At 39.0% G+C, this 26,376-nt stretch overlaps 6 protein-coding genes and 1 non-coding gene across 12 annotated transcripts; 3 read left to right on the forward strand and 4 right to left on the reverse strand.

Moving 5' to 3' along the window:
• Positions 1-2,309: 2,309 nt before the first annotated feature.
• Positions 2,310-5,105, reverse strand: LOC147296473 (G patch domain protein). Its single transcript, XM_086250985.1, has 5 exons — positions 4,569-5,105; positions 4,182-4,475; positions 3,747-4,086; positions 2,929-3,039; positions 2,310-2,714 (listed from the first exon to the last, which is right to left on the reverse strand). The coding sequence occupies exons 1-5, from the start codon at positions 4,806-4,808 to the stop codon at positions 2,611-2,613; spliced, it is 1,089 nt and encodes a 362-aa protein (XP_086107111.1). The 5' UTR covers positions 4,809-5,105; the 3' UTR covers positions 2,310-2,610.
• A 2,334-nt stretch (positions 5,106-7,439) lies between these two features.
• On the forward strand, positions 7,440-8,731 carry LOC147296474 (universal stress protein PHOS32-like). Its single transcript, XM_086249003.1, has 4 exons — positions 7,440-7,738; positions 7,857-7,966; positions 8,168-8,286; positions 8,385-8,731. The coding sequence occupies exons 1-4, from the start codon at positions 7,561-7,563 to the stop codon at positions 8,473-8,475; spliced, it is 498 nt and encodes a 165-aa protein (XP_086105129.1). The 5' UTR covers positions 7,440-7,560; the 3' UTR covers positions 8,476-8,731.
• Positions 8,732-8,993: 262 nt separating this feature from the next.
• Positions 8,994-9,065, forward strand: TRNAD-GUC (transfer RNA aspartic acid (anticodon GUC)). Its single transcript has one exon. It is a non-coding gene; the product is annotated as a tRNA-Asp (tRNA).
• Positions 9,066-9,625: 560 nt separating this feature from the next.
• LOC147296476 (UDP-Glycosyltransferase superfamily protein) lies at positions 9,626-12,451 on the forward strand. The gene is made up of 2 exons (XM_086238248.1): positions 9,626-9,919; positions 10,556-12,451. The coding sequence occupies exons 1-2, from the start codon at positions 9,758-9,760 to the stop codon at positions 12,056-12,058; spliced, it is 1,665 nt and encodes a 554-aa protein (XP_086094374.1). The 5' UTR covers positions 9,626-9,757; the 3' UTR covers positions 12,059-12,451.
• A 192-nt stretch (positions 12,452-12,643) lies between these two features.
• Positions 12,644-18,653, reverse strand: LOC147296477 (uncharacterized). Of its 2 annotated transcripts, none has more exons than XM_086238237.1 (6): positions 17,861-18,653; positions 17,345-17,432; positions 16,999-17,165; positions 16,794-16,869; positions 16,637-16,699; positions 12,644-12,935 (listed from the first exon to the last, which is right to left on the reverse strand). In XM_086238237.1, the coding sequence occupies exons 1-5, from the start codon at positions 17,984-17,986 to the stop codon at positions 16,683-16,685; spliced, it is 474 nt and encodes a 157-aa protein (XP_086094363.1). In that variant the 5' UTR covers positions 17,987-18,653; the 3' UTR covers positions 12,644-12,935; positions 16,637-16,682. The 2 variants fall into 2 exon arrangements, with proteins under 2 accessions (XP_086094363.1, XP_086094353.1); XM_086238227.1 differs by having other exon boundaries at positions 17,336-17,432; positions 17,861-18,637.
• Positions 18,654-19,473: 820 nt separating this feature from the next.
• Positions 19,474-21,936, reverse strand: LOC147296478 (Pentatricopeptide repeat (PPR) superfamily protein). The gene is made up of 3 exons (XM_086229276.1): positions 21,324-21,936; positions 20,038-20,428; positions 19,474-19,899 (listed from the first exon to the last, which is right to left on the reverse strand). The coding sequence occupies exons 1-2, from the start codon at positions 21,699-21,701 to the stop codon at positions 20,039-20,041; spliced, it is 768 nt and encodes a 255-aa protein (XP_086085402.1). The 5' UTR covers positions 21,702-21,936; the 3' UTR covers positions 19,474-19,899; position 20,038.
• A 294-nt stretch (positions 21,937-22,230) lies between these two features.
• On the reverse strand, positions 22,231-26,094 carry LOC147296479 (subtilisin-like protease SBT4.3). Of its 5 annotated transcripts, none has more exons than XM_086239365.1 (10): positions 25,974-26,094; positions 25,250-25,341; positions 25,047-25,138; positions 24,710-24,956; positions 24,045-24,534; positions 23,826-23,920; positions 23,508-23,729; positions 23,311-23,422; positions 23,005-23,218; positions 22,231-22,908 (listed from the first exon to the last, which is right to left on the reverse strand). In XM_086239365.1, exons 1-10 carry the CDS (start codon positions 26,067-26,069, stop codon positions 22,376-22,378), a joined length of 2,193 nt encoding a protein of 730 aa, XP_086095491.1. In that variant the 5' UTR covers positions 26,070-26,094; the 3' UTR covers positions 22,231-22,375. The 5 variants fall into 5 exon arrangements, with proteins under 5 accessions (XP_086095491.1, XP_086095479.1, XP_086095486.1 ...); XM_086239353.1 differs by having other exon boundaries at positions 25,047-25,141; XM_086239360.1 differs by lacking the exon at positions 25,974-26,094 and adding an exon at positions 25,485-25,580.
• Between the last annotated feature and the right edge of the window lie 282 nt (positions 26,095-26,376).

Raw genomic sequence — 26,376 nt, forward strand, 5'->3', positions numbered from 1 at the left:
ACAAACCGGCCTAAATGCTTATTAATTGTTTACACCACATGCCTACCTGTCCCCCTCACATGTTTACATAGACCCTTCTGCTCACATCATTGGTGCCATAACACTACAAACTGCTACATGATATCTCCATGATGATCGAGATTAAGACACTTATCATCCATCTCATCTAATCTCCCTCCATGCACAATTAATGCTTCCAAAGTCTCAATATGTATTAATTTAGTATAATTTGTATGTAATTAGGCAATTAACAAGTGACACCAATTATTTCTCTTTGCATGAATTATTCTACAATTAATGATTCCAATGTCTAGGTCCAATGAACACGTCATATCACTATCAAAAGACCAAAGGGAATATGCATATGTGGCCGTGCATTGATTCAATAAGAAATCTCTCATTTTCTTTAACCATTTGAGACTTTTGAGTACTATTTAGAGATTACATAATGAGCATGTCCTCTCTCTAGCTTTCTTAATTAGATCCAACACCTCTTCAATTAAAACCCAGGACTTATATAGAGGAGATATATCATGCACTATGGCTACAAGAGCTAATTAATTATGATTCATCCAAAGTATCGAATTATTTTTTGACAAGATATATAAAATTAAGGGCCGGTCGAAAAAATTTCATTGTATGTTGTAATATGCGTGCTTGTTGTGGCCGTTCAAGCTTTTGACAAGAGCTAATTAATTATATATGCTACTGGTAATTGTTTACTACAAATGGTAATTTTTTACTACATCTATATTCTTTTATTATTTCTGATTTTCACTTTTACAGTTTTACTTTGGACATTAGCATATGAATACATTTTTTTTTTTTTTCATGCATTAATGAAAGATGCTTTTTTTTTTTTTTTTTCTTGTGAACAATAAAAGATGTTTTCCCTCTCATGAAAAGCTACTTGAACATCATAATTAAAGTTGGTTTATATAAATAACACACCGTGATTAGTGTGAACAACCTTATAAAATCTAATTTGATTTTTGCAATTCTAACCTCTCATTAGAGTGAAGTCTAATTCAACCATGCATTCAGCTAGTTGACGGTGCATGTCATATGTTTACATTTTCTGTATGCTGTAGCAGTGGAAATATCATGATAATTAGTATAAAGTCTTTTTCTTTTTCTTGTTATATATATATATTTATCGTTATCAATCTATTTATGACTTTTATATCAAGTTCATTTTTTTTTTTCTATAGTTTAACATTCGGTGATTTATTAAATATATTGACCATTTTGACAACCTAGGGTCATGTAATTTATTTCTTTTTAATATACTATATACTAGCATTAGACTCTTGCAACTCAGATTACGTTACGTGTACGAGTAAGAACCTAAATGATCACCTAATCCTCAATATACTTGTTAAATCATAATGTGTTTTTGCCACATCACTATGTGACTACGCATTTTAAAATCTTTACTTGTGTTTTACCTATTTGTTTTTGCTTGATTTTTAATTTAATTATGTAAACTTCAAACTCATGTAGCAGACAAGAAATTGTCCAATAATGAAACTACATAGAGATTGCGAAGTGAAAATAATAAAAAAGAAGATTGAAAGAAAAGATAGAAAATAACCAGTATTTCTCAATTTGAAAAATTCACTGCACTTGATTTTTGCTGTTGCTTAATAAATTGGCATTGGAACCAATTATAGTCTCTCTAAATTAGCTCTTTATCAGAAGCATTTAATAGGGCTTTGAAAAACCTATTGGAAAACAAAACGCATAAATAATGAGGAAGTCAATGCTTTTGTGAATTCAAGAAATCTTTCTTTATTTTGTTTGTTTTATGAAATCAAGAACTAGCTTCTTTTTTTGTTGTATGAAATTATGAATTCTAAGGGAACAGAAAATGAGATTGTCCAGTTTCCAATTCCAACCGACTAACCGAGTTTGGTCCTTCCCCACGAAAATAAAATCTAACAGCGGAAACGCAAAACAACAAGAAGCACTACTTCTCCACATGCTGGCAGCAGAATTGCTACATTACAGTAGTTGCTTTGAATTTTTATCGTTAGAAATATAATTTAGAATTTAATGTGGAAGATGTATTTGGTATGTCTGGCTTTATAGTTAAGTGTATTGAATTAATAAGTGAAAGTTAAATGAACCTAGTGGCTCATGTACACAGTTATGAGGGAATTAATCTAGGGTTTAATGGTAAAATTTAAATTTTAAACAAATTACTTTTAAGATTAAAAAAAATAATAAAATTGGCAAGATAAGAAGAGGGGTCTACCTCCAAGTATAACCAGTCAAGGAGCAGCTTAATTGCCGAATACATCCATTCAGACAGAGCAAGCTTATTGTTTATTTCCCAGTTAACCAAAAAAAAAAAAACAACTTATTGTTTATTTAAAAAAGATGAAGAAGGAAACAAAAGATAATATTCTTGATTTGTATTGGTTTGTCCTAATGTATAGTCTTTTGGATTCAATCGATCCCTAATTATCTAATCGACCGACTTGTGAGTTGTGTCTGTCATTTTAATTACTCTTTATTCTTTCTTGGACCTTTTCTTCTTCGCTAAGAACAAACTGCCAAAACATGAACAGGATTGAGAGTGAGAGATTAGCATGGTGCTTAGCCGTTTCAATATGTCCATTCTTGAGGTAGACCCATCTCACTATTGTTCATGTCTGCAACGGCCATTCTTGAGTGGCGCTTTTTATGTGCATACGTGCTTGTCCTCCCACCTTTCAAAGCATTTTTAGCAATAACAAAAGCAAAATGTTAAAACCAAGCCCAAAATCCATACACAATTATTTCTATAAGCTTTCATATAGTTGGGTTAAATAAAATGTTAATTCATTTATAATTCAGATTGATATTATGACAATAAAACATAGCAGATTGATATATTATATATATGCTACAGATTAATAAATTTTTGTTTTGACTTATGTATACCATTTTGTGTAGTGAAACCAGTAGCATTGGGTCGAGGTAGGTCACCAATTCGGTCAAAGTGAACTTTCAAGGCTTGCACTACCTTTGCCGGTATAAGAACAGGGGAACTCCCTATAACCAATCAAACAACCAAAATATTAGTTTAGAAGCTCAACTAACCAATGTTTCAGACTATATTGATATATACACTGCTATAACATTTGTAATTCAAATTTATAACAGTATTATTCTTTATATTAACAGTTTATCACTATAACATATCAAACACAAACCCAATTATTAAAAAAATAAAGACATAAGGTATTTTTCCCTATAAGATAGGAGAAGTTACTCAACTTTTTTCTTTATCTTTTGAACCCAACCTTAGATTTTTTGTTTTTTGTTTTTTTTGACGAATAAAAAAACACAACAATTTGCCAAAAGGGCCAAACGGCCCAAACCCAAGCAAGTGGACCATGGGGAAGATTCCAAATCCTTTCACACCAGTCACAAACTCACAACTCACAAGCAAACAACAAACTTGGTCACTACCAAATTTGAGATTGGGATTAAAAGGAATCTCAAGAATAAGGACCCCATTCTCTAGAATCTGTCTGATCCAGAGTCAAACACCAAAAGATGCACACACACACACAACACAACTAATCCGAATATCAAATTATGTGATATAGGTGATATTCCACTTCAATCCCAACCACTCCAACGACTAGGAAACCACCAGAAAGCTACTCAACAAAAAAAAAAAAAAATCAAAATATCACATTCTGCTAAAAGCGAGCCAAATTTGACAAATTTTAAAGCTTTAACTAAATCTGTACCTCTTTTCTTGGGTGACTGCGAAGTGTTACCAATAACACAGGGCAGGAATACGCCGGTTCCACATGACCCAGTTCGTGAACCTGACCCGGACCCACCGAGGAAAACCGCCCTCATGCCGGGTCGGGCTTGCTGCTTCAGCCATGGGTTTGAAGTAGATGACCCAAAAGGAGGAGGAGCAGGAGGAGACCTTAATCCTCCATTAGAAGCTTCTCCTTTCTTCAGGTATTGGTAATAAGTCTCCAATTGGTGTCCATTGATGTTGGGTTTTCTTCTTCTGTTTGTTGAGCTTTGTTTTTTTGGAATTTGCTCTTTCTTTAGACTGTAATTGGGCTCAAGTTGCTGACCAAATGATAACAAATTTGAGTAAGACAAAGTGTTTAGAAATTAAATTCATAAGTAGTAATAATTACCCATAAATTAGATTTAATCTTTACCTGAAAATCTTGGCTAATTTGATCAAAAGATAGACTTTGGTTTGAGCAAAATCCAATACCACCTGGGTTCTGAGCTACTGGGGTAGCTGTGCTTTCGTTGGTTATATTCAACTTGTCCAACTTCCCCAAAACGACGTCGTAGGAGCTGCTGCTGCTACTGCTATCCCAAGCGTGGTCTTTGCTGTCTGGTGTTGCTGGCGGCGATGGTTCCTGAGATGGGCCTTCCGGGCTTCCAAGGCTGGAGCCCCACGGCGACCACAGCGTTGAGTTGGGCCAACCAGAAAAACCCCACGACTGCAAAAACAAAATAGCTTCGGTTCAGTCACTTATTCGATAATATAGTCCAAATCGATTCAGTAAATAAGCGATGTGGGAATTGTTACGTACCTGCAGTTGGTTTTGTTCAGAGCTATTAATGGTTGTGAGAGCGCGTTTGTCATGATCGTCTTGAAGCATGTAGTGAGCCATCTGGCGAGTCAACTCAGCAATATAATCGTCGCCGTCGTCGTCATGAGTCGACTCTGTCGACTCAGAAGACGAAAGAACTGAAGTACAAGTAGTTTTCGCAGCTTCTTCAGAATCCCAGCAGAGCTTGCTGTAATTGGGTTTGAGCTCAACAGCCATCATAATAATAACAACAATAAGTTGGGGGTTTATGGCAGTGAGTGAGTGAGTGACTCTGGTTTGGACCCGAAATGATGGGAGAGAGCTCAAGTGTGTTGTTTTTGGAGAAGATGCAACTCACAGCTAGAATTGGTGTCAAAGGACAAAAGTGTGGCACACTGTGTTTTAAAGAGGAATTGGGTGGGTCCCGGTGAGCCCGAGTGGGTCCAATGTCACATATAGTAGCTGAGCTAGTTGTTTGGTGTGTTGTGTCCAGAAAGACTTGGGCTTTGGTAGTTGGACCGTTTGTCCAGCTGTGCAATCCTCCTTCCACCGAACTACCTATAAAATTATAAATTATAATCCTACATCTCTTACCTCCAATCCTTTTGTCCATAATTTTTTTTTGGTTTCCTGATTTTTTATTTGTATTTCAATTTTGTATTTGAATTCTCATTTATCCTAATTTAATTAATTTATTAATTTTTGTGTTTAATAGAGACAATCAAATTTTACTTAGAAATTAGTAATTGGGTTCTATATATTCATAAAAAATTGAGAAATTACTGATTTAGAGTTTTTGAAAATTAGAGTTGTGAACGATAAGTATGAACTAAGATACTTAAAATTTATAATGAAATTAAGCTTAATTTTATTTTTATAGGCAGAAAAGATTATTTTGAGAATTAATTGAGAAAGCTGATTTTAAGTACTAAATTGAGATATGGGTAAAAATTTATAGACAAAGTGAAAGAAAAATCATTTTCGAGTTTTTTTTATACTAATTACTTGTTCTCAAAATATTATAAAGACATTATCAAACACATCTATCATTTTTAACAACTTTTTTTTTTTTAAAGTTATTAAAATTCCAAATAGATTGTTATTGTATTTATTAACTAACGTTGTTACAAATGGTTAGGATTGGTCTTTCATTACCACCAATATGGTTGATGGTTGATGTCGTTCAGTATTGACTATTTGGCCAGCAATGCACGGCACAACATTCTTTTTATTGTTTATTTTTCTTTTCTTGTTTTATTATGAATTGTATTTTGTTCCTTGACATGCACACGACAAGCACGGTTCAACTTCAACAATGCAAAAGAATAATAAATAAGGAAATAAATATTATAACCACAGGTGTTGGTGTAGCTGGACTGTATAAATTAGCTCTAGTGCACTTCATTATGTGTATGCATTTGGTCAACAATTTCAGCTGGTTTTGGTTCCACTTGGCCCAGTAACCATGAGGCTTGCTTTTCAGTCCAGCCCAATAAGTTTCGGAGTTGGGCACTATCATGGTCAAGGCCCAAAGTTCTCTATTTGGAAGTCACTATAAAACCATGCTCCTAATCCTCCTATGCTTGCGCTAAAGGGTTTACTCATTTGGTGAACCAAAAACAAAATTAATACACCCAATCATTATTGATTGAATACCAACTTACCAAGGGAATTTGTCCATAGTATGATTATCATGAATACTTAAGATACTTCCTTCTACATGAGTTTAAGTGTAAAAAGTTAAAAAACTAGGGACTTAAAGGTCTGAATCGTTTCATTTTCATCAATCATATTTATAGATGAATAATAAATAATTTTTTAAAAAATAAGGGTTTTTTTTTTTTTAAATTTTGGTACATGAACTTTGACCAATGTCTTAATTTGATATCTAAACTCTAATTTGACCCAATTAAGTACATAAACTATTATTTTGTATGTAATAGGTACCAAAACATTATTCTGTTAATTAAGTTAACAGAAGTATGGGTAATTAAGTCTTTTCAAAAAGCTAAAAAAATAAAAAAATAAAAACTAAAGAAATACAAAAAAAAAAAAAAGGTGGTGGAGGAGGAAGGGGGTGGGTTGACATGGGAGATCTGCAACATCTGGGGAGAAATGTTAGGTCTCTTTTTTTTTTTTTTCTTAAATTTTATGAATTTGAAGAAAGAAAGAAAGAAGAAGAATAATAATAAAAAGGACTGGGTGCATGTGGGTATGGACTATAGGGACAAAAAGAAGAAGGGATGATTGCACGAGTGGTTTAGCAGGGTAGAGATACCAATTGAGAATCCACATCTTGTCTCTTCTAAATTCCTTTTTTTTTTTTGGACCTTTCTAAATTTCTTTCATAAATAATAATTTGGCTTGATAATTATGCATTACCCAATCCCTTCAGACCTTACGCTCCCAAATTGATTTTGAGTATCAAATTGAGACATTGATCAAAGTTCTAGTACCAAAATTGAACAAAACCCTTAAAATTATTTTTGAATAGAATGTCAAACACCCCCTAAGCATTCTTATATATCCCTACTAATTAAAGATTCTTCTAACTCGTCTCCGAGCACAAATTATATAATTTGTTCAGCTAGTGGACTGTCTGCTGAGATGGTCTAACTCAGGTAATAATTATCATTAAGGAATAGATTAAGTATACAAGTGTTGCAAGTTGGAACCACCAACAAACAGTCCTTTACACAGAGAATGGCAGTTCAACTATCATAATTAAGTCTTTAATTAATTGACGACATGAGGGTTAGTGACACATGCATGTGACATAGTTAGCTTGCTAGAGCAAAGTAATTAAGATCAGCCTCTATGACTTTTACAAATAAAGCCTATACCAAAAGTTCAACGCATATATAGATCCATCCAAATATCTCATAGCTAGCTTCTTGTATATATTATATTCCTCAGTGCCATTAATCTGTTTCAAACTTGAAGGCTCTCAAGCACTTGCTTTTTGTAACTCTTGGTTTTTGATTTTGTATCGATGGCAAGGGATAGGAAAATAGGTGTGGCCGTGGATTTCTCAAAGGGAAGCAAGGCTGCTCTAAAATGGGCCATTGATAATTTCACCCATGAAAATGGTGACACCTTGTATCTCATCCATGTCAAGCTTCCACAGGGTGATGAGAGTCGCAGCCTCCTTTGGTCCACCACTGGATCACGTAAACACCTTAGCTTACATGACCTTAATTATTAGTTCATAAATTTTATTCATCGTACTATGTTTTCTTCTTGATGTTTTTGATGTTGATGAGCTTGGTTGGGATTTGGGTATTGCAGCTCTGATTCCATTGGCGGAGTTTCGTCAACCAAAGGTCATGGAGAACTATGAGGTTGAGATCGATCCAGAGGTCCTGGACTTGCTTGACACTGCGTCTAGGCAAAACCATGTATGTGTTTTTGTGTGCATGATTTATAAGTACAATATCGTTCACTATCTTACATCTGACATGTTATATTGTTAATTTCTCTTGTCGTTTATTAAAATAAAAACTTATTTGATTAACAATTAAGATTTACAATCTAACAACATAATATGTTAGAACATTTATGTTATGTTTGTGTATTAAATTTGTGTGGGTTGATTATAGGTGACGGTGGTGGCAAAGCTTTACTGGGGGGATGCGAGAGACAAGCTTTGTGGGGCAGTGGAAGCTTTAAAGCTCGACTGCTTGGTTCTCGGCAGCAGGGGCCTTGGTACCATCCAAAGGTATTATTTTAGGAGAAGCAATAAATCAAACACTTGGTGGTGTCATACCAGAAGAATCAGAGCATTAATTTTGATACATGAATTTGTGTTGAATTCAGGGTGTTGCTGGGAAGTGTGTCCAGCTACGTTATGGCCAATGCAACCGGCACTGTTACCATTGTCAAGGATCACAGGGCCTACGGGGTCTGATTGCAATTCTGAGAATATGCGGACTCAACTTTGCAAGAAAACATTGTACCATGAAAAATAATTTGTGCGCTGATCACTAAATGTTAATTTTGTACCAAGTTCAAAGGGTGTATCGAGTATCGGCAATTTAGTCTTGTTTGTGTGTAATCAGTTCAACAGTTTATTATGTATCCGATTAGCTTTTGCATTTGTTTTTTTCTTTATATTAATGATGTTTTTATGAGTAACGCTCTTTTTTTCAGAATTGCAAGAAAAATTTCATTGAAAGCTTTAAATACTTGTATATATATATATATATATTACTTGTGCTTCTTCCATAACCAAATTATAACAAATGAAAAACAAAAAAAGAATAATTGAAGAAGAACTTAAAGTGTTTTTATGACTGTAAAACCACATTTTGTATATTTTCTACAAAAGCATTCAAAAACTCTCTCCAAAAAAAACACTCTCAAAGATGTGCCTCTAAAAATTATAAGGTTTATTTAAATATAAAATTAGGTACAACTGAACATCAAATCGTTGTAGTATAGTGGTAAGTATTCCCGCCTGTCACGCGGGTGACCCGGGTTCGATCCCCGGCAACGGCGCCAAATTTTTTTTTTTTTAACTTAAAAACTTTTTTTGGGTACAATTTTCAGACTTTCACATATTGCTTGAGTTTCACTGTTTCAGCTCCTCCCTTCCTTGCCTGAAAAGACACGTTACCCAGAAAACACACGCTACTCTCTGGATTCCAATTGGAAGCTTCAAAGCCACTCCTCCATTATGAACTACAAAACAAGACCAATATTTTATTTAATGAAAATAAACAAAATGTTTTCTCTGTTTTCATTCCCACCACCACCACCACCGACATCGACCCGGAAATGTCCGACTCATCCCGCCGGATTATACCCACGACCCGAATCCACATAATGGCCTTGGACGGCATCGTTAACGTCAACTCGCTCTTCTCATTTGCCCTCTTCATTGGCCTCACTTGGTATCCCACCACCGACCCCACCACCATGCTCATCGGCTCCGACACGGCTTGCGCCGCCGGCTCAGATTCTGCCGAGGGGCTCATCGCCTTCCACGTGTACTCCTTCAGCTCCTTCCTCTTCTCCAGCCTCATAGCCTTGGCTCTTAAGCAAGCCATCAAGATCAGCAAAGGCGGTGGATTTCAATCTGGACCAAATGGTGGCTCCGAAATACACAGCGGTAGCGCCACCATGGGACACGTGAACCGGGTGGCTTTGAGGGTTGGGATGCTGGTTTCGGCATTCGGGTCGGTTTGTGGATGTGGGTTTTTGATGTTGGCTCTGGTGGACTTGGTTCAGCTCAAGTTGGGGAGGTTGGCTTGTGGGAGTGTATATACTTTTGCTGCAATTGGTCCTTTGGTGACTCTGGTTCCTTTGGCGCTTGTTATCTATGTTTTTCTTGTGCTACATGCCTTTACTCGATAAGCTTTTCGGTTTATTCGGTTGATTTCCAGTGTTTGGATGGATATATAAAAAGTATAATCAAGCAAAAGGGAAGGTTAATTTATATATTTTCACTACATGTGTGTCGTAATTATCTGCATATGAAGTATAAACAGCTTCTCAATTGTGATTTGTTTATAGATTATGCTTTATTATTAATTTTTTGTTTGGTAATATAGATTATGCTTTATTGCTTTTGGTTTTGGGAGTAGGTTATGACAAAAGATTGATATTTGTTTAATTGTTATATGTTGGTTTAGACACTTAGAATAATGCTAGAGGAACACATTTGTTTAATTGTAATGTGATTGCTGAAGGGTACTTGTTACACCAAGTCACCCTAGCATTAGATACTTAAGTAGGTCAGATTAATTTATGAAGTCAACCAATGTTGTTGCTGCTCGAGCAAGGTTTCATAAACAATCCATCGAGATTGCTAATTTAGGATCTGCTTCTCTTGTACTTGTAGATGCCCATGTGCAGATGCCATTTAAATCAGAAGTAGAGGAAAAGGGTCCTTAAAGTTGTTAGTTGACTAGTCTTTTTTGCTAAAAACTGTATAGTCTCTCTCATTCGACCCTTTGCAAGCTTTAGTTTTAGTAGTCTCTTCTTACATATTCAAACCAAATCTCCATACTTCTTCCATGGCAAAGGATATTTCAGTTACTGTGTGCAATTTTCGTCGTCTTTGCTACACTGTCTCTGTGTTCTGTGCATGGTCATTCTTCTCATTTATTTACTGGTGCCACTACTATGGTCCATGCTACACTCCATACCAAAAAATGGAGCAGAATCAAAACCAAATCAATGACCTCCTTGCATTCCCTTCTGCATGGAATCAGCTTACTTGTCCCTCAAAACCGCCTCCAAAGCTTCTCAAAATTGCTCTATTTGTCAAGAAATGGCCTCATAGATCTCAAGCAGGAGGGCTTGAACGGCATGCCTTGACCCTCCACCTTGCACTTGCCAAAAGAGGTCATGAGCTTCACATCTTCACCGCTTCTCCTTCTTCAAATTCCTCCTTCCCAAGGTACCCAACAAGCAGTTTATATTTCCACCTCTCAAAGCCAACAGCTTCTGGGTATCTGGACCAAGCGCTGGTTTGGAAGCTATTTCAAACTCAGAACTCAACAGGAAGGCCTTTTGATGTGATCCACACTGAAAGTGTCGGTCTCTTGCATACCAGATCACGTAATCAGACAAACCTGGCTGTTACTTGGCATGGGATCGCATATGAAACTATTCATTCTGACATCATACAAGAACTTTTGCGGAGCCCTGAAGAACCACAGGGGTATGCATTGACTGAAAGACTTACGAAGGTTGTTGAAGAGGTTAGGTTTTTCCCAAGTTATGCTCACCATGTTGCTACCAGTGACCATGTTGGAGATGTACTCAAGAGGATTTACATGATCCCAGATGATCGAGTTCACATTATTCTTAATGGTGTTGATGAGGAGATTTTCAAGCCAGACATTGCCGAGGGGAAGGATTTTAAGAAAAAGTTTGGGGTGCCTGAATATAGGACATTGGTTTTGGGAATGGCTGGGAGGTTGGTGAAGGATAAAGGACACCCACTCATGTTTGAGGCTTTGAAGCAAATGCTCAAGGAAAATGATACATTCAGGAAAAGTGTTGTTGTTCTGGTTGCTGGGAACGGTCCTTGGGGTGCTAGGTACAGAGATCTTGGAACTAATGTACTTGTTTTGGGGCCACTGGAACAAGCTCAGCTTGCTGAGTTCTATAATGCAATAGATATTTTTGTGAACCCAACTCTTCGCGCTCAGGGATTGGATCATACTTTGTTAGAAGCAATGCTCTCGGGTAAGCCAGTAATGGCAACAAGGCTTGCCAGCATTACAGGCTCTGTGGTTGTTGGCACAGAGGTGGGTTATACATTTTCACCAACAATAGCTTCATTAAAGAAGACCCTCATCAGAGTTTGGAATGATGGCAGAGAAGATTTAAAGCAGAAAGGCCAGGCAGCAAGGCAGAGAGGTTTGCAATTGTTCACTGCTACCAAAATGGCAGCCGCTTATGAAAGGCTTTTCCTTTGCATTTCCAATGATGAGACAAAGGGGAACAACTATTGTCAATATCAAGTTCCATTACACTAATTTAGCTAATCATTCAAATATATGCCACTGGAATTGCCAGCATTGTGACATCTCAATGGACTTCTTTTGAGTGCCACCCTAAATAGAGAGGCATCTTCGGTTAGTTCTGTGGAGAAATAGGAAAGTTCCAATGTAAGTTCAAGTATCTAGCCCCCACGGCTGATTGTGGTAGTCAGACTGCAACATTTTAGAGGTTCAGAGGGTCAGGTAGAGAACTTTTCTTGAAGATGAACAAGAGGCTTGCTACTAGATTTGAAGTGGTGAAAGGCTGGACAGGGCTGAAGCTGTACCTTATTGTGGGTGGGAATCCAATCTGTATTGAAGGCTTGAAGCTGTAAGTATCTTGACTATTTCTAAATACATTAATTTGGATGATTGACCCCAGGATAACTAGTGTGGAGGTATTTTACAACAAATTTTTGTTCTCTGCTAAAATTCTATGTACACTCTTACTCTAGGAAGCAACCTTTGATTTTTGCTTGACCAGCAACTATGAACACTTCTAATCTAACGTTACTGTTCAGGGGTAGCATTGCTATCATAGTGACTTAACACATTGCATTAGAAACCATAATCACTTCATGCTGACAATAAAAGAGCAAGAGGCTTATATCATTTACCCGTCAGCCTTACAGGCGTTAACTTAAAAGCAAAAACAACTTTGATACTACAGATAGAAACTTAGTCCAGTGCAGAGTAGTAACTAGAAACTCCGAACCATTTTCTTGGTAAAACTCCGATGAAACAGTTGACCATACCAACATAAGAGTTATGCCCCTTCTGACTAAGAGGCATCTTCTATGCAACCTCTGTCCACATCAGACACTTATTTATATTACATATCTTCCATACATAGAAACCCAGGCCTCATGAATTCCTGCAAAATGAGAATACATAAGATCCTGCTCACATCAGATATTTGCATATTTTCCATACTTTCTTCCAGGCTTCATGAATTCAAGCTGTTGATGCCCAAAAATGGTAGAGCAGTCAACGTCGAGTCGAACCACGTAGGCCCGTTGACCCACCACTGAGCGGATGGCACGTCGAAGTGGGGCAGGAACGGGTAGCTGGTCCGACTAGTGAGTAATGAGAGAGAATGATATCCAGAGCACCCTGCACAGGTACACAAAAGTGAGCGGGAAGGGCACCGGTGTGGTGCCGGCCAAAGCTCCTCCGACGCTCAAGTCAGTGTTCAGAGAGATCTGAGAGCAGAGTGAGTGAATAGTATAATAATGAATTCAGTTGTCCTTTTGTGACAAGAAGGTACCTCTTTTATAGTACCTTTGGAAGAGTGTCAACCAATCCGGTGATGACACGTGTCCCTTTGATGACTTGCACTGTAGGAGCGCCACGTGTCACCGGTCTTGAGGATCCGAGTGAGTTGACACGGGTCGGGGCCTAGGAGGCTGGAGCTTAGAAGGCCGGAGCCTAAGAGGCCGGGGCCCAAGGGGCCGGAGCCCATGAGGCCGGAGCCTAGTGGATCATGGGCTAGGAGCCCAGGAAGGGCTTAGTCTTTTGGGTCTAGGCCCAAACAGCATGGTGTTGGGCCTTGTGTGACTTGTCGTTATGCCGAGATGATTAGTCATACGAACAGAAGTCCCCCAAGTTTCCGAGCAAAAGATACTTCTTGGTTGGGAACTTTGTACACAAAAGAGTCCGAGCAGAACGACAAGTAACCACACACTTGTTCCTGCTTAAGCTACTGTCTAGAAGTCCCCCAAGTTCCCTAGCAAGAAAAGCTGTATTGCAGGAAAGCTTGGGGGTTACATATGAAAGATCTGTTTTTTTCCCCTTTTTTTTTTTTTTTTTTTGAATTTCTGATCACCCTGTATTCCGAGCAGTAGACGCTTCGTGTAATCCCAGTGAATGTCGTCCGATTTTAATGGTGGGATGTCGCCCTTCGTAAATGAAAATCTTGAATTAAATGGTAGAGCCCAAATATAAAGATTCCGCACCCACAGCCTCCCTTCTCCTTTTTTTTTTTTTTTTTTTTGTGTTGTCTTTTGGATTTTTGTGACCATTAGAGGAGAGAGAGAGAGCTGACCCCCCCTTTTTTTTTTCTTTTGTGCGTGACTATCTTGGAGAGAGAGGGAGGGCAGCCTTTTGTTTTTTCTCTTGTTGTTTTTAAAACTCTGTTGGGCGGAAGGGAGGGTAGGGCTCGGATCCAAAAACAACAGGGGGAGGGGCTGCTCGGGCTGGTGGAGAAGGGGTGACCGGAGGTCTGAGGCGTCGGGCAGCTTGGAGGTGGCAGCGGCGCGGTGCGAAAGCAGTAGAACTCGGGCTCGGGTCGGAGGGGTTGTGCGCGGGTCGGAAGTGCAGAGGCAGAGAGGCCGGATCGAGTTGGGGCGGGTCGGATCCGGGGCTGTGGTCGGAAAGAGAGGCCCGATTTGGAGGAGTCGGGTCGGGGAGGCCGTGCGACTGCTCGGGGGGGTGCTGCTGCGCAGCTCGGGTCGGGGCTGTGAGGGGGCTGGTCGGGTCGGCTGCTTGCAGCAGTGGGCTCGGGTGCAGTGGGCTGGTCGGGGTGTCCGAGCTGTGGTGTGCGCGGGTCGGAGCAGAGCAGGCGAAGGCTCGGGGAGTCCGAGCTGTGGTGTGCGCGGAGCCGGGCTTGGTTGCGTAGGGGCCGGATCGGAGCTGCTCGGGTCGGCTTGGAGGAGCTGCGCAAGGGGTGCTCGGGTCGGAGAGTTGCTGCACGGGTGGGCGGGAGGCAGGGTGCCTTGGCGAGTGCTGGGCTCGAGCCGGAGTGTGGGGGCTGCTCGGGGTGGCGGCTGAACGCGAGTAGCTGTCGCGGCTCGGTGTGGTGGGCTCGGGCCGGGCTTGAACACGGGCTCGGGTGTGCGGGCGCTTGGGTGGTCGGGCTGCCTGGCGCGGCGCAGCTACGTTGGAGGTGGTGCTGCCTCGGGTTGGAGGTGGTGCTGCATCGGGCTGCTTGTCTTTCGCACTTTGAGGTAGGTAATCCAAGTAAAAATTTTCCTACCCACTTGATATATTAATTGTGCCTTTGAAAATTGAGAACTTTGAGAAGTTGTGGTCGTCCAGCCGGAGGCGGACCTTGGAATTCTGTTTGGGAATTTTGTGGATAATGTGAGTAGGGGCAGGTGGAAGTGCAAGTGGGTATGAGCCGTGCCAAGCACTGGGTGGGCAACATGCCTTTTTTTTTTTTTTTTTTTGGCTTTGTAATTTATTGGGTGTTGTGTTGTTGTCCAGGTACATAGAAAACAAGATTAGTGGGTCGGAACCCGTCTGAGCTGTTGAAGCCGCGGAAGACTGGTAAGGCATGGGTTGTCATGGCTCTTCCCTTTGAATTGATTTCTTGAATATTGGCCTTGATAAATGGTTGGTGGCTGAGCATGTGAAAAGTGATGAGGTGAATGTTGTAAATTTGGGGGTGGAAGAGCACATATGAGGGGTGGGAAACCAGTAGCGATCTTGATATGTCCATGGTGTTGTCTTGGTATTCCGAGTACTTCCCATCTTGATTTTTGTTGTTTTTTTTTTTTTTGATGGGCAGGTGTGCGGGGCGGAAGCCTGGGCTCGGGCCGGGGCTGGTGGTGCACTGGGCGGAAGCTCGGAGAGAGCTGGCGTCAGGGGCGCGGAAACCTGGGTAGGTGCGCGGCGAGGAAGCCTGAGTGGGTGCGCGGCGCGGAAGCCTGGGTGGTGAGCAGGGCGGAAGCCTGGGCTCGAGCCGGGGCAGGAAGCCTAATCAATGCATTGCAGGCCGAGCTACTGCAGGCCAGGAAGGAGCAGTAGAGCCCAAAAATGTTGCCACAGACGGCGCCAAACTGTTGATGCCCAAAAATGGTAGAGCAGTCAACGTCGAGTCGAACCACGTAGGCCCGTTGACCCACCACTGAGCGGATGGCACGTCGAAGTGGGGCAGGAACGGGTAGCTGGTCCGACTAGTGAGTAATGAGAGAGAATGATATCCAGAGCACCCTGCACAGGTACACAAAAGTGAGCGGGAAGGGCACCGGTGTGGTGCCGGCCAAAGCTCCTCCGACGCTCAAGTCAGTGTTCAGAGAGATCTGAGAGCAGAGTGAGTGAATAGTATAATAATGAATTCAGTTGTCCTTTTGTGACAAGAAGGTACCTCTTTTATAGTACCTTTGGAAGAGTGTCAACCAATCCGGTGATGACACGTGTCCCTTTGATGACTTGCACTGTAGGAGCGCCACGTGTCACCGGTCTTGAGGATCCGAGTGAGTTGACACGGGTCGGGGCCTAGGAGGCTGGAGCTTAGAAGGCCGGAGCCTAAGAGGCCGGGGCCCAAGGGGCCGGAGCCCATGAGGCCGGAGCCTAGTGGATCATGGGCTAGGAGCCCAGGAAGGGCTTAGTCTTTTGGGTCTAGGCCCAAACAGCATGGTGTTGGGCCTTGTGTGACTTGTCGTTATGCCGAGATGATTAGTCATACGAACACAAGCCAATTGTGTAAATTAAATAAGGGGAACTAGATATTTTGAACACTTATCATATGAAAGAGATAGGACACAATGCTAAAAGACATTTTCTTATCCAAATAAGATGTCAAAACTAATAAGAAAGATCCATCTAGAGTAATGGATCTAAAAGTTAATATACCTTGAAAAATAGATGAAGTATTCATAGGGCCAGGGAAGGCAAGGTCCTAATAATAGAGCGAACCTGCAGAAACACAAGTAAGAAGTTCAAAGACTGACCAAACTACAACATAGCTGTAAATTGTTACTACTACTAATTATATCTGCAGTACCAATACCTTGCCACCAATTTCCTCGGGCAGCACTGTTCGAGTTGCTTCCATTTGGATCATCTTCTCCCCCATCTTTCTTGAACTAATTCAATCACAGAGTAATGAGCAGAATCAGTTTTTCACTCGTCCTTTTATCAGTTAACCATGCTGACACCATGAAGATCACAGTAATGTTAATAGATATATTGATGATCAACTTATCAAGACTCACTATAGGGTAGGATCCAGAGGCATGGGTACTTGGGGACTGGGAATAGACCTCTTGCCCACCATAGTAAAGAGATGAGCTTAGATGACATGGTTCCGCTCTTTCTTCCTGAAGAACTGAACTCTGGTCCTTGTTGGGTAAGCTATAGCGTGCACCTTCGCTACTTATAGCTATTGTGTTTGAGAAAAATGCAAAGTTCAAGGCAATAAGCTTTAAGTTGGTCCAAATTAAAAGGTCTTTATTAAGAAACTTTGCGATACGGTTGAATATCAACACTAGAATTGGATAGATAATGTTAACTTTGGAAAACAATAAGGAAAAGAAAAATTAAGAAACTAACCTGGACTACCTTGCTTGGTGTTCCATGCTTGATTTTCAGAGGACTGCTTTTGCCAATATTCTGTCAGTCCAGAGCTTGAAGAGTTCCTCCCTACCACCTAAAATGAAGATAAAAAAGTCAGATAGAGGAGCATAAATCCAACAGAAGAGTTGGTCTACTTTTCTAAATGACCAAATGACCAAATGACCAAGAGAAACCTAGTCAGTTTTTCTCCTTCATGCCAAAAATAACAAATCAACCTAGTTCATTACCCAGTCCATCCAAATCCAAGCATTGCAAACCAAAAAATTTTTTTTTGGGGGGTGTTTCTGTGCAAGAATTTAATTTTACTTTTTAAAGAATTTTCAATTCTGTACTATATAGTCTACAAAAGGTTATAAAAAAAATTTATAACAACCTAAGTAAGACCAAAATTCATCTTTTCCCAATTTCTTTTTCTCCTTTTTATTTTAAGTCAACCCATATGATAACATGAAGTAAAAATGTATAAACTATGAATTTAAAGGAGCATCTTAGCATATATACCTGTGATGGAGGTGGGAAAATAGATGCAAAAATCCCAGTGGAAGAAGACTTGGGTGGTGACTCCTTGGCACCAAAAAGTTCAGCAGTCAATGAGGAAGATGAACTGCCTTGCTTCTTACTCTCCATTTTTACTTCGTTTGTTTCTCTGAGTCAACCAAAAAAGCTACTCCAAACGAAAGAAGTCTCCAGAAAAACAGTTTCCAAGAAAAACCCAGTTGATGAAATAGGCAGAAGAAGAAAATTAGAAAGCAGAGCACGTGAAGATCACAGAGTATCTGAAACCAAATTTATAATGGTAGTTCTTCTAGAGAAGACGGCACTGCTAATGCCGCCCATGTGCCATCATCACCCAAAAAAAACTTCCACTTTCTATTTTTTTGCAAATAAGATTTGTCACCCTTCTCATAGATTTGGAAATTCCTTTGTAGCTTCCTCACACTCTGTTCTCATAAGAGTATATTTTGGTACAAAGTAATCTCTCTCTTTTGTCTTGATACAATATAATATCATCTTTTTTTCTCTCACGAAACATAAAGGATAAGTGCCACGTGGGCTCCATTTGTCTTCCAAAGTGGACTAATCGTGATTCGTGAGTGCCACATTTTTCTGAATGGATAATTGTAGAAAGTTCGACCATTTATTTATATTTTCTATACTGTGCTGTGCACTTGTGCTAATGTCGTGCTTGCAAATGTTCATCCCCCAGAGTCTCATTAACATGCATGACTCCATTTCATGGAGTGATTTTTCTGGGATATGAGATGCAGAGTAGTACTTCAGGTGATGAGGGAAGGTTGGATATGAGATGCAGAGTAGTACTTCAGGTGATGAGGGAAGGAGAGATGAACCTTAAAGCTTTTGATCCCACCAAGTGGATAACTAGATAAGGTTGCTTTAACGGACATGCTCCAAGTAGTGAGTGCTTGGTCCAACTTTCTCTTCCTATTAATATCAAGCTACTATTCCTAAGTAAACCCACCACAACTCCGTACATGCATCCGATACTGCATACGCTCCAAAAGCATATGACATGTCATGAATGGAGACAGAATTATGTCAACATGGTACCGTAGATGTAATTTTGTTTGGATAGATTTGAAGTGGGCCTTGTTGGATTAAGTGGGATGCTTACGACAAAGTTGGTGCAATTATTTGTTTGAATACGTTTGATCATTACTTTAAAGCTTGATGTGCCACATAGCTGACTCTAGATCGTTGGATTTCTTCAGCAATTTGTCCTTTGCTTTTGGTCCTTGCTGTTTGGAATATATGATGCATGATTAGGTGACCCTATCCAACATCTAATCTTTACTACTTTATAGCCTTACATCAAGCCATCAAAACATGTATTATAGTTATACATATTTTTCCGATATATAATTTTAATCAGCCCACTAACCATCCAAAACGATTATTATTGTTATAAAGTAATTGAATGTAAGTGAAAAAGGAGCAAATTGCCATGTTTACTTACTTCGAATGAAAATTGAATAATTAATAGTCTTTTTAACTAAGAAATTGGACTTTTAAAACAAAGAAAGTCAAAGAATAATCACCAATGTTTGCAATTTTTTTGCAAATGTAAATGTGGGAAAAATAAATTACATAAAAAATTGGGTCAAGAATAAGGTACAAAATAATTGAGTTCAAATAAACTCCCTCTTAACAAAAGAAACTTAAAACAATATTAATCAATCAAAAAAAAAAAAAAATCTCATATTACCTATAAATATAAAGATAAGTATCAAAATGATGTTGTGAGGTTTGAGTTAGGTGGCATTTGCTCATGAGAAGAATAGAATAGAAGAGAAGAAACAATGTATTTACAAGTGACACACATGCTCAATACATTGGTATTCTACAGCTTATATTGATTTTTTTTTTTTTTTTTTTCAAAAGTTTGCAGGGGCATGTTCCGCCCTTGTATGTCATTGCATGGGCTAACCACCTAACGGTCTTGGCATGCAACTCACTATCCTCTAGCCGATTGAGATTATCATAACGACACCTTCCAGTGAAGTGAGAGAAAGGCTGAAGCCCTGAAACCAAATAAATTTCAATTTCAATCAGGACAATGAGAGTGAGGGAATCAATATGACATGCATGCAGATTGCAGAGAGAAGGGCGTGCTCTGTGCTACAATAGATATAAGTAGGAGTGAAGCACAGGTTGCAAACCTCAGCGTAAGCCAAATATCTCTTCTGGAGGATCATACACATGCTGTTCAGGAAAGAGCTCCTCAAAGTCTTGCTTAACTCTGTTTCTCAAAAGGGGGTGCGGCAATAGTCCCTTTAACAAAATCCGGAATGGTAGCTCGTCTGGTGGATCTGGAGACTTCTTCATGTCCTCATATATGTTCATTGCATCGGCAGGAGAACCAGAGCTCAAAAATCCCCTGATAACTTCTGTATATGTTTGGGAATCAGGGAACAGATCCTCCTTCTTCATGCTCTCCCACAGAAGCATAACATCATCCATTTTCTTCGATCTTGCTAATGAAATGATCAAGTCCTTGTACAGATAAATGTCAGGCTTGTACCAATCTTGCTTCCGAATCACCTTAAATATCTGAAAATTCATTGAGTTGCTTGTAAGCCCAGTCATAATGGAAGTTACAATAAAATAACCACATAAAAAGAAAAATATAAAACCAGAACTCCAATGGTCAATTTAAACAGCAAATCAAGATGGTGCAATCTAGAAACAATTAATTTCCAAATAATGGACTAAAACCAATCTTCTTCTCTGGTATTCTGAGAAACAATTAAGAATGCAAACCCATGGCATGCCTGTACTGTGGTTTCACATTTAGGATGGAAGGAATTAAAATGAAACCACCATTGTGCACCAGAAGAGTTTGGCTTGAACCCGAGACAATTAAACCAAAACGTAAAGACAAACTGTTTCTCGCTTTCATATCACAATATATGGCCTTCTTCAAGTCATGCTCATTTGATAGTTAGAATGAGATTTCAACATCTAACCATTACTAGCTATTTCAAAATCCAAAAGAGCTAGCTTAACATCTATAGCCACAAGTGAAAGTTAAGACCCATTTGACCACATGCTAATGATGGAATTAGCCACAAAAAAGGACCCACTCCAATCCAAATTTACCATACACCACGAACCTGCATTGCTCACAGGAATACCCAGCAAACCCAAAACTTAAGCTAAGTTGATTAGGTGAGTTCCATAAGGAACAGCAAAGAGACAATGTTCCTTAAACGATTAAACATTAGCAAAGCATATTGAAGGTGTCCAAGAGCGCACATTGATATTAGGCATTCAATCAAACACATCACGAGCCAAACCCACTCAGGTATTTTCCACAACGAGCCTATAGTAGCAATACTTAATTGGATTTACATAGCATAAGTTAACAACCCAAGAATGAAAATTTCAGAACAACTCAGAAGAGCAAATGCAAAAAGACACAAAATTTAAGCACAGAAAAGAGTACCTTAATAGCCAAAGTGACCTCTTCTTGGCGCTCAAGCTCAGTAAGCACAGCAATCATATCCATCTTCAGGAGTCTCAAAACATGGGTCTTTACAAACTTCTCAAGCTTCTCTTCGTCATCCTTGAACCGCTTCAAACCCGATATCACAAAAAGCGCTTCTTTCCCAATCAGCTTCTTGCCCCTCCAAAGGGGCCCTCTGGGTCTCCCATCATGGTATAGCCTAAACCCACAAATGGGTTTCCACGATTCGATTTCTAATTCTGGAATTTTGAATTTTAGGGGCAATGGGGTCTCTTGGATGGGTGTTCTTTTTAGGCCTCGAAGGAGTATCGAAGAGAAAACTGAGAATTTTGACCTTGAGAATGCACGAGTGGCCATTACATGTATGATTTGAGAGAAACGAGTTGATCAATGAGATTTTGATTAAGGGGTTGATTGGAAAATGAGTAACCACTCCTTGTTTTTCAGAGAGGGGTTTAGTCTTTAGGCGTAGGGTTTTACCGTTGAAGAATGAGTGCTGCCGCTGCTGAGCTTCTCTAATATTAACAACTTTCATTTAATATAAATTTTAAATATTAAACCTTAAATCAATTTAAAAAGAACATAATTTTGAAAATAATGTGATTTTTTCTTAGTTACAGTTTATTGTATAGTTACTCTTATTTATGAAGGTAATAAAATGAGTCATGTTAGTAACTGATGATTGTTAGTTCTAAAATGAATAATTGAATTGTTTTCACTTTTCTTAGAGGAAATGGAAAACAAAAAATAATAATAATTTTATCAATTAAATAATAATTTTATTCATTATTATTATTTTTTATCATTCCATTCTCCTCTTTCAAGTACTTGAGGGAAAAAACTCCAGACACCACTTCTATACTAAATTCTGGCCTCATAAGAGGAATTGAATTAGAACTGAAAAATTTTCGTAAATTTCTTGAAAATTTGATGGAATAAATTTTATAGCAATGAACAAGAGAATATCTTATTACTAACAATACAACAGTTGATGCCTCCACAGTTATGCAGCAACGAAACTTATGATTAAGCTATTTCATGCTCACAACAACTGGACTTGTAACGCTGTGCATCCCATCAGACCAAACCAGTGAGGAAGACACCACTGATCCACTTGCCAAACCTCTTCCTACAACAGTCACTTCAAAAGTCTTCTCCTCATTCAAGGACTTGAAGGAAAGAACTTCAGGCACCACTTTGATATCAACTTCCTTTGATTTTGGCAAGATTTGGGCCTTGTAAGTGGAGTTTGCAAGGCCAACATTTTTAACTCTTCTATGAAATGTGATTGTAAAAGAATTCTTTGAAGTAATATTAACTGCAGACATTGAAGGGTAATTCAGATCCTTTGGTGATCCTTTGAAAGAGCCTGTAGGACAAGTGCTGTTATCTCCTGTTATAAGTCTAACTGTGCTTTCTTCATAACGCCAGCAGAGCAACTTTATGTAATCTTCTTTAGAGGTTTCGTACACGAGCCCAGGGTTTATAGCTTTGACAGGATTGATATGTCCGGATCCATGAGCATATTCACCAGTGGAGTTGTTGGTGTGATTCATTGGCCAAGCTGCAGGTATAAGAAAGATTTGGTAATATGAGATTGTTCAAATTCAAAATGAGACTAATCGAGCCACGAATGTTATGAAGAGTTATATAACATTACCAGTAGTCATAAGAGATGATTTGATGGCTGCAGGAGACCAATCAGGGTGGAAGGTTTTAACATATGCAGCTGCACCAGCAGCGTGAGGGCAAGACATGGAGGTTCCAGATATTATACTGTATTTTACACGCCTCTTGTCTTCGAGGCTACTTGAGATAGAAGCAATAGGTGAATACGCAGCCAAAATATTTACTCCCGGCGCACTTATATCTGGCTGAAACAACATATTAAGGCATAAACTGAGACAAATGTTGTTATAAGATCTATGAACATGACGGATAACTGTAGGTGGCAACAAGGATCTACCTTAATAATGTCGGGGAAAATTATGTTTGGTCCACGTGAAGAGAAGTTAGCAACAATAGGTGCAGCAGAATCTTTTATGGCTTCACTTTTTAGTACGTTCACACGAGGATCTCTATAAAATAAAATGAGAGATGCATTCAATCATCAAACATCATGAAACAATCGGCGTATGAGCTGGTATCCAAAAGAATTCATACCTAGTGGAGTTCATGTAGGACTTGACCACATTGTACTCATCATTGCTTACAGTTGTTGCAGGTAACGAGAGAACAGGAAAAAAATCATCAGGTCCATCAGTATTTAATATAGAACCTAGTGCACCAGCTCTATGAGCCTCAACATCTGTTTCATACGACATATCACATAGCACAATCTTTCCTTTAACTGAATCACTGTCCAGGCAATTTTTTTCACAATACCTGAAGTGCAACAAGAAATCAATAGTCGTCTTTTAGCTTATTATTTAATCTTTATAATGTTGTTTACAGTTAAAATGACTTGGGTACAGGAATCACCTAGCATCGGATTCAGAGCATCGACTCGAAGCATCTTTTCCATATATCAGAGGAAAACTTGTTCCATTTAATGTGAAAGGATTCACTGTAGTGCCCTGTTTGTGCAAAGACAATTAAAAAGAATAACAAAGAATCTGAATAAATTAAGTATGCAGGAAAGGGTTGCAGATATGCTGTTAAATTTTTATTTAAAGGATTGAGGAATCGGATGAGACATACAACTAGTGTCCTTCCATTTGCAAGAACAACCTTGTCAATGATCCAACGATCCATGGTGCTTGCTGCAACTGTAAGCATCCATGGTGCTACACTTGACAAAGTAGCACCTTCAGGACCACTGTTGCCTGCAGAGCTTGAGATTAGTATCCCTTTCATCGTTGCATGAAAAGCACCAATTGCAATGGGATCCTTAGCAATATCAGAGGCGGAATCAAATCCAAGTGAAATTGTAATGATGTCAACTCCATCAGCAATAGCATCGTCAAAAGCGGCCAAGACATCGGATCCATTACATGCTGCATTCTCATCGCAGACTTTATAAGTTGCAATTCTCGCAGAGGGAACTCCTCCTCTTGCAGTACCTTGTGCTAGTCCATAAAAGCTAACATCCTCTACAGCGTTCCCTGCTGCCGTTGAGGCAGTGTGAGTTCCATGGCCTACTTCATCCCTTGCAGACTCCGTTAGGTAATGCCGAGCTCCAATGAGCTTGCTGCAAATGAACATGTCATATTGTTGATAAATCTTAATTGGTATAAATGCATATTATAACAATTATGAAAATTTGAGTACATGTAGGTGTTGATATAATGGATCTCCATCTAGAGATTATTACGCAAGCAGTTAATATCACTAGAGTAGTGATGAAAATTACTGGGGGAGCATACTTGTTGCAAGTGAAATTTTTGCCGCCTTTACAAGCACCTTTCCACTTATTAGGAGCCGGACCAAAACCTTTGTCCTCAAAGCTCTCTGATTCAGGCCAAATTCCAGTGTCGATCACACCAACAATAACATCACTCTCAGCAGTGGCATTTCGACTGATTTTCTCATTGAAACCCATGAAATCCCAAGATCTTGTTGTTTGAAGTTGGAATGTTTTGCTTGGAAAGACGGAGACTACTTCCTTCATGTCTGCGATGCACAGTTTATAAACATGATAAATTTTCATACCAAACCATATTGCTCCTGTAATGATATAAGAAAATGTCCTGGAACACTCACTAACAAGTTTTTCTCTTTCCTGGTCAGTGAGTTTGGCAGCAAATCCATTGAAGCTCCTTTTGTAACTTCTTATCAACGAATTTTTGGGAGAACTGCTACAGAGAGTGAGAGAATCAAGATAAAAATAAATAACTATTGTATGACTAAAAATAAAAATAAAAATAAAAAGTGATCTTCAAGATCAAGATATATAGACTATGTACCTTTCCTGGACAACTCTCTGTAGTAAACTAAGGTGGTCAGACAATGGTGAGTACACCCTATCAGGAAGTGACCCTAAGTACACAATGTGAACCTGCATCATCATCATCATCATTGCATTCACATCCAAGAAGAAAAAATACTACTGTTGCGAAGATTGGATAGCATAGTAAGCTTACTAGTCTTGAAGCAAAAGAGATGACTAATTATTTTGCAACAAATTAAGACGACTCTTACCTTTCTATATTCATCAGTGGCTTTGCAAAATAAGCTCATAGTGAGTATGAGAATAGGGAAAGCATAATAAAACAGAAGACCTCCATGCTTGGCCATTGTTGAATGCTCAAACACTTAATGAAAAGAGTATTTATACTGGAATAATGGCACATAATCTATATTTTATTTCCTTATTAAGCAGATTACATTCCTTAATGAGCAATATAAGTTTTCATAGGATTTTATGAGCCGTCAATATATGTATGTTTGTGGGGGGTTGAAGGGGGGATGAACATGATGCACAAACAAAGAATCAATAGATATGATATGATTGTTAGTACACCCCCTCAGGAACTGACCCCAAGTACACAATATGAACCCGCTTCATCATCATCATTGCATTCACAGCCGAGCAGAAAAGAGGAAAAAATTACTACTATTGCTGAGATTGGAGAGCATATATAGTGGCTTTGCACAAATAGAAGGCTACAAATAAAAGATGACTCTTACTTTTCTTTCTTCATCAGTGGCTTTGCACAATATGCTCATGGTGAGTATGAGAATAAGGAAAGCATAATAATGTAGAAGACCTCCATGCTTGGCCATTGTTGGATGTTCAAAAACTTGAAGGGCAAAGTGTACTTTATACTGGGACAAATTAATGCACAGAATCTTATCTTTATTAAGCATCAGATATTTTCTCCTTCTTAAAGGAGATTACAACTAACCAATATTCAATTTTGTCCATAAAAGTCTTGTGGTACTATGTTAGGACTTTTAGAAAGTCTATGATAGTATTGTGATTTTCAAAAATATCATTGGTGCGTTTGGACAAGCATGGAAATACTAGACAATTTCTAACCGATAAAATTTAAGTATTTGAAGCTAATAAAGTTTGGGAAGATTTTTATCA

This window comes from Dryas octopetala, chromosome 1 (genome assembly GCF_963921425.1).
Source record: "Dryas octopetala chromosome 1, drDryOcto1.1, whole genome shotgun sequence".
NCBI lineage: Eukaryota > Viridiplantae > Streptophyta > Magnoliopsida > Rosales > Rosaceae > Dryas > Dryas octopetala.

Bases quoted from the DNA above. Each gene is read 5' to 3' on its own strand.
- LOC147296477 (XM_086238227.1), bottom strand. From the start codon at position 17,986: ATGGAGAGTAAGAAGCAAGGCAGTTCATCTTCCTCATTGACTGCTGAA. The intron at 17,433-17,860 runs GTATATATGCTA...TCTTCATTTTAG, and splicing joins TTTTCCCACCTCCATCACAG to GTGGTAGGGAGGAACTCTTC. The intron at 17,166-17,335 runs GTTAGTTTCTTA...CAAACACAATAG, and splicing joins CACCAAGCAAGGTAGTCCAG to CTATAAGTAGCGAAGGTGCA.
- LOC147296478 (XM_086229276.1), bottom strand. From the start codon at position 21,701: ATGGCCACTCGTGCATTCTCAAGGTCAAAATTCTCAGTTTTCTCTTCG. The intron at 20,429-21,323 runs GTACTCTTTTCT...ATGAATTTTCAG, and splicing joins AGGTCACTTTGGCTATTAAG to ATATTTAAGGTGATTCGGAA.
- LOC147296479 (XM_086239353.1), bottom strand. From the start codon at position 26,069: ATGGCCAAGCATGGAGGTCTTCTACATTATTATGCTTTCCTTATTCTC. The intron at 24,535-24,709 runs GTATGCTCCCCC...GTTCATTTGCAG, and splicing joins AAAAATTTCACTTGCAACAA to CAAGCTCATTGGAGCTCGGC. The intron at 23,219-23,310 runs GTAGATCCTTGT...ATGTTGTTTCAG, and splicing joins TTTTCCCCGACATTATTAAG to CCAGATATAAGTGCGCCGGG.
- LOC147296476 (XM_086238248.1), top strand. From the start codon at position 9,758: ATGTGGGTTTTTGATGTTGGCTCTGGTGGACTTGGTTCAGCTCAAGTT. The intron at 9,920-10,555 runs ATAAGCTTTTCG...GTCTCTTCTTAC, and splicing joins GTGCTACATGCCTTTACTCG to ATATTCAAACCAAATCTCCA.
- LOC147296473 (XM_086250985.1), bottom strand. From the start codon at position 4,808: ATGATGGCTGTTGAGCTCAAACCCAATTACAGCAAGCTCTGCTGGGAT. The intron at 4,476-4,568 runs GTACGTAACAAT...TTGTTTTTGCAG, and splicing joins CTGAACAAAACCAACTGCAG to TCGTGGGGTTTTTCTGGTTG. The intron at 2,715-2,928 runs GTATACATAAGT...ATGCTTTGAAAG, and splicing joins TGGTTTCACTACACAAAATG to GTGGGAGGACAAGCACGTAT.
- LOC147296474 (XM_086249003.1), top strand. From the start codon at position 7,561: ATGGCAAGGGATAGGAAAATAGGTGTGGCCGTGGATTTCTCAAAGGGA. The intron at 7,967-8,167 runs GTATGTGTTTTT...GGTTGATTATAG, and splicing joins CTGCGTCTAGGCAAAACCAT to GTGACGGTGGTGGCAAAGCT. The intron at 8,287-8,384 runs GTATTATTTTAG...TGTTGAATTCAG, and splicing joins GGCCTTGGTACCATCCAAAG to GGTGTTGCTGGGAAGTGTGT.